General features: G+C 45.5%; 1 protein-coding gene across 1 annotated transcript; it reads left to right on the forward strand.

Annotated features, from left to right (window-relative positions):
- The first annotated feature begins 2671 nt into the window (after positions 1-2671).
- Positions 2672-6693, forward strand: LRIT2 (leucine rich repeat, Ig-like and transmembrane domains 2). The gene is given in 4 exon segments (XM_059052832.1): positions 2672-2781; positions 3081-3862; positions 5901-6191; positions 6194-6693. Coding segments are annotated over 4 exon segments (1683 nt in total).
- The last annotated feature ends 5157 nt before the right edge of the window (positions 6694-11850 follow it).

The raw sequence follows: 11850 nt of genomic DNA on the forward strand, positions 1-11850 counted from the left end.
TTGAGTGAGTGGGAAATGAGGATGGAGGGAGGGCTCTGCTCTCTTCTTCACTCAGGGACCCAGGCTGATGAAGACTTCACCACCTGGAATGTCAACAGTTGCTGCAACAAGGGAAAAGAGAACCTGGAGAATCACATAGGGGCTTTAAAAACATCATTTCATCCAACTTTTCATTAGCCTGAATATTGGTCACGTAACCCACCTGTTTCAAGGGGGCTTGGGGATGTAGTCCTCTGTGTGTCTATCACAGGCATGCGGAGCCAAGAGGACCGTCTGAGACATTGTTGGAGCAGGTGGAGGAGTGAAGGAAAAACACCAGCTTGAGAAAGAGGAAGGACAGCCTATCTGCCTCCTGGTAGGTTGCCTAGTTCTCTGTCTGAGCTCTACCAAAGTTCCGATCATATTGGGGTATGGGGGAAAGGGGGCGTTTTCCAGTTGAATAGATAGGAAATCTAAGACAAGCCAGGGAGCTGCCGCTTAGAAGCCATTTTTATCTAATTAATTTCACAAACGCAGAGTAACTCCTCCCCCAAGACTCTGTCTCTCCTAAAAATCCTAAGAGCCAAGCTCCTAAAAGCATCCTTCCAGAAGGGAGATGGGGCTATAATACCCTCAGATTCCTTCCTTCCTTCCCTTTGTTGTTAAGTCTCTTGAGTTTAGGGACACTACTTAACCATTAGTTGCTTAAGAGAAATGACACGAGCCAAGCTAACTTTAATTGTTCCAGTCTCCTGTTTTAACCGACAGCACAGCTACTCCCTATGCCTATATATAAAATAAGGAAACTAGAGGATGAGGGAGACAGGAGAAAAGAAGGAGCAGTGCAGAAGTGACCTGGGTGATTCCAGAGATGACATACCAGTGGGTGTCCTTCTCAAGTTTCCGGCAGACCACTGGAAAGTTGAGTTGAGCTGGATTCATTTAAAGAGGCTAGATGGCATGAACAGAGAAGAAATTGTGGGGATGTAGGGCTCTTTAGGCCTTTCTATTTTGGGGTGAGAAAAGAACTCACTAGTCATTTGTGATACCCATGGATTGAATCACATTTTCCCACAAAGCAAGCCTGGAAAAATTTTGGCCAACCTGGTAGGGAACTCTGCATTGAGAATCACCCATCAGAGCTGCCCCCATGAGGCCAGACTGGCCAGGGCGCTGTGCCCTCACCACCCTCAGTCTCTGCATGGGGCTGCCTGGGGAAGGGCATGACCTCATGCAAGCACTCCTTGGAGTTGAGCATCGACTCATTCCTTGAAGGGTGTCTAGGCAGCACCTCTCCACATCTGCCACAGCTTTGTGCTCATTGTACTCTCCTTGCTTTTTAAAATTTCACTTTGAGAGGAAGTCCAGAGATCTAGCCAGATTGTAGACTTAGACTGTCTGGAAACTCCAGCAAATATATGTGGCTTGGATGGAAAGCCTGGGGTGTAATCAGCTTACTTGGTGACCCATTTCCCCTCTCACTGGTTAGCTACTAAGCGGATTTTCTTCCCTGAGGTCTTTTCTAGGATATAATGTATATCATGAATCTTAGGGGAACCCATGGAATTTCAATAGTCATCAGAAAGTACCCCAAGTAATGGAAAGCAGACTCTCTTTCAGAGTCTGTCGGTGTGGGAGGTGACTTAAACTTTATTGGGCACCTACTCTATGTTAGGTACTTTATTTTGCATAATATTAATATTTCCTAGAAACACTATAAAGAATTCATTAATTTTCTCACTTTGTGCAGGAGAAACTGACTTTCCAAAGATCTCAAGACTAGGAAGTATAAGCTAGATAGAAGACCCCATGGGACCGGATCTATAACAGTCTTGCTCACCATGGCCTTCCTTGCACCTAGCAAAGGTGTGGCTTACAGCAGATGACCAATATATATTTGTTGAATGAATGAAGAATGGCAGATCAAGTATACAAAACCACGTATTATCTCACTTAAACATTTTTAACATAAGAAATACACAGCGTTCAGGGAAGATTTATAACATGTGAATGAAATACACAGCATTCAGGATAAACTATGTGATCCGGGATAAGAAACATGCTTTGATTTAATCAGAAAACACAATCTTGTGGTTTAACCTCTGTACCATGATGCTTCTCTGATTCTGGTCATCCAAGCAGCAGGTGCAGCTGTCTTAACACAGAAGAAAAATGAATCCACCACACGAGGTGCTGGGGAGATTACCACTGATAGGAGTGGTTGCAGAATTACTTTGTTAACCATTATCTGCATTCACTTTTAGAGACTGGTTGAAAATTCTAGGTTTCAGAAGCCAGTTGTGATTGATGAAGTATTAGATGGATTCTGGCCAAATCTCCTGAACCATAGTGCTTAGGATAGCATTACCTGCTTGTTTCCCAGATCTTTTTTTATGAGGCTGAGGGGAGGCAGTATCAGGACTGAATTGGACATCTGGCTTATGGTTTGCTCTCTGGACTCAAGAACCAGAAAAACAGTGAATCTTCGGACCTTAGTTAAGAGACATAGCTCCCTCTTCTGGGTTCTTACTGAGCTTGTGATCTGGGCCACAACAGACCTCAGAGCATCCAGGGGCTTTGCTGCGGCTGTGCTGACCTACATCATTATGGATTACCAATAATAGGATTTGCCACTCGGAAGCTTGGACTATACTTATTCAAGAGCTCATAAGGTAGTTTCTTACAGGAGAATATGGCTTCAGTTTCTCACTATTTCTTGCTAGTTCTGGTCTTTCTGGATTCACATGCAGCTCAGCCATCCTGTCTGCCAGGATGTACCTGCTCAGAGGAGAGTTTTGGCAGGTGCGCTGGGCTAACGAGATCCCAGAAGCTTGTAGGGGATGCGGGCTTTCTTTGGGGATGATGTTAAGTGGGAGCAGGCCAAGATTTGCCAGGAAATCAGCAAAATCTCTGTGAGACTCCCTCTAACTGGTGCTGAACGTTGATAAACTGTGCGCTTTTACCAAAATCGGTCTAACTCTTGTATTTCAAGAGAAGTGTATTTTTTCCTTCTAACTCATATGTCTAATGCCAGGAGAAGCCTGCTCCCACTTCACAGTTTCCTGTTGTACATCTCAAAGCTGTTCTGGTTTTTTGTACAGGACTCTGCAGTGCGTGTCTATCACTTTGGGAAAGATCCCAAGGAAACTTCCTGAAGAGTTCAAGCAAGTGAGAATTGAAAATTCACCCTTATTTGAACTGCCCCGAGGGTCTTTCATCAACATGAGCACCTTGGAGTACCTTTGGCTCAATTTTAACAATGTCACTGTGATCCATCTAGGAGCCCTGGAGCACCTGTCAGAACTGAAAGAGCTGAGACTGGAGGGGAACAAACTCCGTTCAGTACCATGGACAGCGTTCCGGGCCACCCCGCTTCTGCGGGTCTTGGACCTCAAAAACAACAGGATTGATGCACTCCCTGAACTGGCTCTTCAGTTCTTGGTCAATCTGACCTACCTTGACCTATCCTCCAATAGGCTTACAGTTGTAGCCAAGAGTGTCTTCTTGAACTGGCCAGCCTACCAGAAACACGGGCAGCCTGGCTGTGAGGCCGAGATTCTCTCCAGCATGGTGCTGGCTCTGCACGACAACCCCTGGTTATGTGACTGTCGCCTAAGGGGACTTGTCCAGTTTGTAAAGTCCATCAGCCTTCCAATAGTCCTGGTGAATCCCTACCTCATGTGTCGAGGTCCTCTCTCCAAGGCAGGTCAGCTTTTTCACGAAACAGAGCTCAGTGCTTGCATGAAGCCGCAGATCTCAACCCCCAGTGCCAATGTCAGCATCCGGGTGGGACAGAATGTGACCCTGCGATGCTTGGTACAGGCTAGCCCCTCACCAACTATTGTCTGGACTTATCCCCTGAGCACGTGGAGGGAATTTGATGGTAAGTGCCTGCACCCTCTCCACGTATCTGGGGGGTTGGGAAGGTCTGTAGCAACCCTGCCCTCAATAGAGAAGTTCTAAACTGGGTCAATCATGAAGGAGGGGTGCAGGTAAGACTGGGACAGACCTGAATTATACTCACCACGACAGAAAAAATTCTGAGACAGTGTTCCACTATTGGCATTATATTATTATTATTATTTGGTCATGCAACTCAGTGAAAGCCCGGAATCCTAACCACAAGGCCAGCAGGGAACTCCCTATTGGCATTATTTTACATGGTTGCGTACAGATCTCTATAGGATATAAGATGTAAATATATGTACTCCATATAGTATATATTTATATATTTGTTGCATACAGATCTATCTGTCGATATAATATATATTTGTTACACACATATATGTATATTATATATTTATATATTTTTGCATACAGGTCTCTATAGGAAGTAAGATGTAAATATATATATTACATACATATTTGTTGCATATATATATATTTGCATATTTGTTGCTTACAGATCTTGGTAGGATGTAAGATGTTAATATATATGAATTGACTTAACATATTGTATTGATATAAATATTATAGAATTGTATATGAACCCATATATTCTTTGAAAGCCTTCTAGATGCAAAACACCATACCGTGTATTTTTAAATCATAGAATTTCTGACTAGAACTGATTCTAGAGATTATCTATTACTTATTTCTTAAACGTGTCTGAGCAGACTCACCTGGGGTGCTTGTTTCAAATAAAATTTTCAGGCCTCTCCCTGGAGATTTGAATCAGTTAGTCCAGGGGAGGGCCTGAGAGAATGTATTTTAACAAGTGCTTCCTCCCTTTGCCATTGCCTATCCCCCAGCTAGCTCTTACCAGGCAAGGTTGGGAAGTCCTAGATATTGACTGAATTTTACACTTCCTACCGCTGTGTTGATCAGACCTTATTGGCTTGAAGTTGCCACACTGGGACCCAGGGAGATGGAGTGACCTTCGTGGGCCCCACAGCTGGGATTCTAACCTGCCTCTCATTTCCTGATGCTCATGCTCTGCTATCACACCTCAGCTGAAATCACCTTTAATGCCACCCTTCAGCGTTGGGCTACATCACAAAGCCAGGGATGGCCTCTTTAGAGGTATCTTGACGCTATCTGGAAGACAACTAGAAATATCTAAGTGAAACTTGAGAAGTACAATCAGTCACCCAGATATTTGTTATATATGGTGACAAACCTCTGGATGATTAAAAATACTTAATTAGCTGAAATCTTGACTTTTTCCTATCATTTGATTGCATCTTATTGGCTTGAGGTTAAATACCAATGAAGGAGAAACATAAGATCTGTTGTCGTAGCCTCTTTGAGAATGATGAGATGCATCCAGGTGTTATCTTTTGTGATGTTCTATTATCATTCTCTTTGGTACCATGTTAGATCCATTCTCTCAGTAATAATAACAGCTAACACTGAGCACTTACTATCAAACTTACGGAGTAAATACTGTTATCATCCCATTTTACTGATGAGGAAATTGAGGCCAAGAGAATCTAAGCAACTCTTCCTAGACCATATATTTAGTAATGGATAGAATCCAGGCATTTGGCTCCAGGCTCTGAGCCACTCTACATCTGGGAGGTAAAAAGGCACTTCCTGAAGCTCACAGTATTATACAATCACCCTGTTGTTAGAGATCTCCTGGAATCCGCGTGTTAGCTCAGCAAGGCTAAGGTTGTTTGGTGGGAGGAGCTAGTGAAGTTAAAAGAGTGTGGTCTTCATAGATGGAAAAACTAGGTTCCAGATCAATCGACACCCCTGAACGATTCTCATTATAGGCAAGTTGCTTAATCACTCCAGCCCCCAACTTCCCATGTGTAAAATTTGGGTGCTTACCTTACAGGATTGCTGAGAGGCAACACCTGGCACCTAGTACATGCTTAATAAATGGTCGCCACCACCTTTTAACAAAAAAACTGGCATTGCTTGGACACTCTCCAGCTGACTGTCTCTCTGAGCTGTTTTGCTGTCTCTCTACCCAGTGTTGACCTCGTCTACTGCAGAAGATGCTGCTCTGTCGGAGCTGGTCATACCTGCTGCCCACCTGGTAGACAGGGGCAGTTACACCTGTGTAGCCTCCAACTCCATTGGCAGGAGCACCTGTGTCATCTCCCTCCACGTCCAGCCGGCCCAGGCCCCGCCCACACGCCATTCTCTTTTCTCCACTTCAGAGGGCAATGCCTACGTTGACCTGCGGGTGGTTAAGCAGACGGTGCGTGGGACAGTGCTGGAATGGTTTGTGGCGGCCGACACCCCTGAGAAGTGGTTCACCCTCTAATTGGGTCGGATGAAGCCCTCAGGAAGGAGGTCGTTCATGTCGGCTCAGGAATCAGCACATACTTGGTGGATGATCTCCTCCCTGGCACAAAATATGAGGTCTGCCTTAGCCTGGGGCGCCAGCCCCCACGCCAGGGCCGGTGCGTGGTCTTTGTGACGGGTCGAGACCACGGCGGGCTGGAGGGACGCGAGCGCCTCCTGCACACCACGGTGATCCTGTGCGCCGTGCTGCTTGCGGTGCCTGTGGGCGCCTATGTCTGGGCAGTCCAGGCTCCCTGCAGCTGCAGGGAGTGGGGCCTGCGCTGCTGTCCTCATCGCAGGAAAGCCCCCAGGTGCCCCCTGGCAGTCCCAGAGCACAGGGATGTCTCCTACGGAGACCACACAGCTGTCTGTGAAGATGGCCTGGGGCACAGAGATGCTGAGGGGGAGGGCGGCGAGGAGAGAGATGAAGAGGGAGACAGTGGCCCGGGAGGAATGGTGGGGACCTCCAGCCCCTAAATTAAATCTCTGTGGCAGCTCACCTTGGCTCCACCCATTTAGTCAACAAGTATTTATTGAGCAGCTACTCAGTTCCAGGCTCTGAACTTGACACAATGATCCAGGAGACATGATTCTTATCTTCACAGAACTGGTGCCAATGGACCTTTGTCCAATTATCCATGGTGACTCGAAATTAATAAATGTTGTTTTCTAAATATATAACCCTATAACATATGTTTACATGGAACATTTACATATAACACATTTCACATGTGTTATCCTCCTGCAGAAAGGTAGGCCTTTGTTACAGGTGAAGAAACAGAAGCCCAGAAAGTTACAATGGCTTGACCAATGTCACCCAACTAGTAGGCAGGTGGCACCACCCAAAAGAGGTTCTCGTTCCACTGTTTCCTTTAAACGTTTGCTTTGAAGCCTCTTTGTGTCTCCGGTTGTTCAGAAAGTATTATTCTTCCTTTTAACAGCAAACTCCCAGCTGAGATCACATAAGTTTGATGTTCTAAAAAAGCTGCCTTTGGGGGTGATGAGAGCCTGGTGGGTGATGTGAGTCTCCATTTGTGGGTGTCTGTGTCCCTGTGAGCAGTCTTTGGTGCTCCTGAGAACCTGGTGCCATCAGCAGTGAGGAACAGGGGAATGGCTGCAGCCGGGGCTCATGGTCCAGTGATTGATGGAAAGCAGGGTCACAGGAGCCCTATTTGGAAAGAAGAGAATTTATATAAAATCATATAACTATAATTATTATTATTGCTCTTATACTTATTACAAAGAGGAGGCTACACAGTCCTGATTCCCACCTAGCTTCATGTGATTGTGAGATTAAGGCTTATTTTTTCAGCCCTGTGTCCCTAGTATTGCAGTGCTGTGACAAATGTTTTTATATGAATAAGGATATAATCCGCACTCCCTTCCCCAGTTAATGTTCCAAGCTCTCCTATTAAACCCCTGAGAGGTGGTTGTTTCCTCTCACTGGGCTCACGTGGAGTGTGGGGGGGTCCCCCTGAACCTCAGGGACGGCTCAGTGTCCCTCCACACAGCCCTGTTAGTGAAGGTCTTTCCCAGGATTTGAACTGACATCTGTGTCCTCACAGCTTCTCCCACTGGCCACAGGGAAACGCTCTGAAGACTCTAGTGTGAGCTGACCTCCTTGTGACATCCCCAGAAATATTTTCTCCCTCCTTCCCACCTTCCTTACCAATTCCTACTCATCCTGCCAGACCCATCTCAAGTATCATGTCCTCCAAGTAGCCCTCCTTGACTTTACATGTCTAGGAAAAAGAAATAATGAGTGGAACAGGATATGCAATGTTTTTGTCGTTTGCAAGCCCTTTGGGGCAGAGACTGACCTTTCTTGCTGTAGCTGCTGGGCTCATCCAATACCTGGACTGTGTTGGTAATCAGTGTTGGTTATGATGAATTTTAAAAAATTGAAGACAGCTCTCATATTCAGACCAATTGTTACCTCACTTCTTCAAGTTCTCCTCATTTATCTTTTTCTGAGCACCAGAAGCTTTTTTATGGAAAATTTCAGTCATACCAAAAGTAGAGAAAATCTTGTTCTTCTCTTCAGTCAGCTTCCATAATTTTGTTTTAACAGTTTGCACTCTTACTTCATCTAGTCCTTGCTCTCAACAGGTTTTTCAAACTGGAATATTTATGGTAAATACAAAACTTACCTGTGAATATTTTCGTTCTATCTCCAAACAGATAATGAAGTTTCAAAACGACACGACCACGATTCCACTGTCACACCAAAGAGCATGCATTTTAGAACTATATGTACATATATAGTTATATATACATATGTGTACAAATAACACACACGTATATGTAATGTAACAGAGAATTTTTTAAATGAGAGATTTCCCACGATAAATTTTGAAAAAAGTGGTCGGAGCAGGGTAAGAACATACTTCCATTGGCCTCTGCGTACTCCTTTCATAGGATCAAAGGCTGTCCATGCGTCTTGAGGGGGTGCAGTCATCGTGGAGGGGCCTGGGGCTACCTTGAAGGCAGGAGTGGATGATTGGCCTCCACTTGGGGCAAAGAAAGCTTCGTGGTGGGTGTGGACGGAGGGATAGGAGGAGGGAAAGGGCTGTGGAAGAGGAGGGTGGGTAGCAGGGAGAGTCAGGGGCATGTCCTGAGCAGGGGCAGTGTTCAGCTGTGTCTGTGACATGGAAATTTAGGGAGAGGGAACATAATCTAGAGAGGATTTCTGAGAATCTGAAATTTTAAGACCCTTAGACTGCCCCTTAAAAAATCCTAAAGATGCACGTTAGATCGATTAGTCAATATGATGGTAGGGGTAGTAGCACAGACTCTGGAGCCCAGTTTCCTGAGCTTAAATTTTGGCTTTGCTTCTTACTGGCTTTGTGACTCTGTTTCCCTGAGCCTTAATTTCATCATCTGTAAAATGAGGATCATAATAGCACCTACCGCATAAAGTTGTCCTGAGGCTTGTACGAATTTATACATGTAAAGATCTCAGAATGATGCCTGGCGCATAGTAAGCCCTCAATAAGTATGACCATTTAAGGCATCCATGTCCATTTGTGTTTTCTCTGAATGTGACTCAGCAGACAGACTGGTCATTTGGAACAGCAGGTCTTATTAAGATTACATTTGTGTGTCTATGTAGAAATACATACATATATGTATACATACATATAAAGACAGGGTATCTATGCTAATGTCCTTCACATTCTGTTTAATTAATGCTTAATTAATGTTCTGTTCTGTATAAATAATGTTTCAAATATGCTATAGTTTTAGATTCAGTTGTCATGCTCTTGGGAATCTGTTTAGAGCTTAGACCATGTCTTTTTAAGGTAAGTGCCTTTGATACAGGAGACATTTGTAAGCAGGGCTACTTGCTTTTAGAATGAAGCCATTGCTAGTCCTAGGCATCTGTTATTAGCAACTTGAGAGAGGTGTTTTGTCCTTTTTTCTTTTTGCTTGTTAGAGCCTGTGTCCCTAACACCTACAGGAGGGCCTGACACAGATGATATACTCAGAAATTGTGTTACTGAAAGAATGATTGAGTAAATTATTGATTAGTAAATAAACGACTGGACCTCACTTAGCCAAAGAGGTGCATTTGTACAATTTTATAATGTCACCAATATCACCAGCTCATTGCTACAAAATAAGGTCACTTACTTTATTGATCAAATTATGGTTGCTTAAGCCTTACCCACTTCATTCTAGAAACTGAGACTTTCTATTTTTTAAAAAAATTTATTTATTTTATTTTTGGCTGAGTTGGGTTTCAGTTGTGGCACGTGGGCTCAGTAGTTGTGGTGCGCGGGCTTAGTTGCCCTGAGGCATGTGTCATCTTAGTTCCCCGACGAGGGATTGAACCCACATCCCCTGCATTGGAAGGCAGATTCTTAACCACTGGACCACCAGGGAAGTCCCAGAAACTAAGACCTTCTGAGCACTGCCTCCTCACCCAGTTATTTCTGTGAATCTCCTAAGGGGTCCTCCCTGTGTCCACATACCAGTCAGCAGCCTTAGTCCTCACATGGCATCCTCCCCATTCTCTCTGCCCATCCTCCCATGCTCGGGGCCCTTGAAGACTGTCAGGGAAGTAGTCCTGCTTGCCAACAGATGCCAACATCCATGCTGGGTGAGCTGACCCAGGATTTTCTCAAAGCTTCCAGTCTTCATGGTGGGGAGGGATAAATTGGGAGATTGGAATTGACATGTGCACACTACTCTATATAAAATCGATAACTAATAAGAACCTACTGTATAGCACAGGGAACTCTACTCAATACTGTGTAATGATCTATGGGAAAAGAATCTAAAAAAGAGTGGATATATGTATACGTATAACTGATTCACTTTGCTGTAGAGCAGAAATGAACATGACTTTGTAAATCAACTATACTTCAATAAAAATTAATTTAAAAAAAAAGCGTCCGGTCGTCAGAGAACCAGGAGACTCTGGCTCCTGCCCAGCTCTAGCCAAACTTCGCCAGCTGGACTCTGGGGGACAGCTGTTCAGTACAGAGTCCCATGGGTCCTCTTGGGGCAGTCTCATTGGTTCCTAACTCCCTGGGAGAGTAGATGCTCAACCGCAATCTGTAGGGCTGCAAAGGTCAGAGATGTTGTGGCGTCTGCCCCGCCCTCCCCCACTTGCCTGCTGGCCTGCTCTCCTCTCATCTCCTATCAGAGGGTGGAAACACCCTGGAGGTAGGATGAGCTGTAGGAATCCTTTCCTCGGGGTATGATGCCCTAGCATGGGGACCATTGGCCGTCCTCAAATGCCCTCGTGTACAACTAAGAGCAGCGCCTGCCTCCTGAGCTTGCAGCCGCAGAAACAAAACTGGTGGCAGGTGCTTTGCACAGATTAGCTCTTGTCATCCTCCTAGCGGTGATTTTTTTGCATCCTGTACTGATGAGGAAAGTGAGCCCCAGGGACGCTTGGTGTCTTGTCCCAAGTCACACTTAGGTGGCAAAACCAGGATTCAGACCCAGGGCTGTCAGACTGTAAAGAGCAATGTTTGTCTGTTTTTTGTCTTGTTCTGGTTTTCTCGGCCACACCACGCAGCTTGTGGGATCTTAGTTCCCCAACCAGGGATCGAACCCGTGCCCCCTGCAGTGGAAGCACGGAGTCCTAACCACTGGACTGCCAGGGAAGTCCTGAGCACGATGTTATTTCATATAATTAGAAAGTCTGAGCTCAACCACAGGAAGAAAAGCACACACGGTTCTACAGACTTCTTGGAGTCACATTTGTTGGTTGTCCATCTATCCTTGGGGCCCAGGGGTGGTAGAGCCCACCCAATCTGTTACCCCTGCCTCCCAGCTCTTTACCTTGAGGTCTAACATTGTGCCTGTCCTAGTGTGACCGGGCAGGCAGTCCCTTGGCCCACACTGTTCCCTAATGCAGTGGCACCTGGCCTGGCCTCACTCCCACTGTCCAGAGGGTCTCCTCCAGTGCCACCACATTTGCTAGTCCCTTGGCATTAGCCATATCTTCCTCTTCTTTCTCAATATGGCTTGTGCTGGCAACTAGGCACTTTTGCCATGCTTCCCAGTACAAGAGTTGCTCACATGCCCAGTTTCCAAGATTGCCTCTGCTTTGGTTCAAGTTCCTGGGCTTGTCCTGGAGCCCGCATTCCCCACCCCTGGGTCTTGATACTGGCCTGAGCT

Source organism: Kogia breviceps, chromosome 2 (assembly GCF_026419965.1).
Source record: "Kogia breviceps isolate mKogBre1 chromosome 2, mKogBre1 haplotype 1, whole genome shotgun sequence".
NCBI classification, from domain to species: domain Eukaryota; kingdom Metazoa; phylum Chordata; class Mammalia; order Artiodactyla; family Physeteridae; genus Kogia; species Kogia breviceps.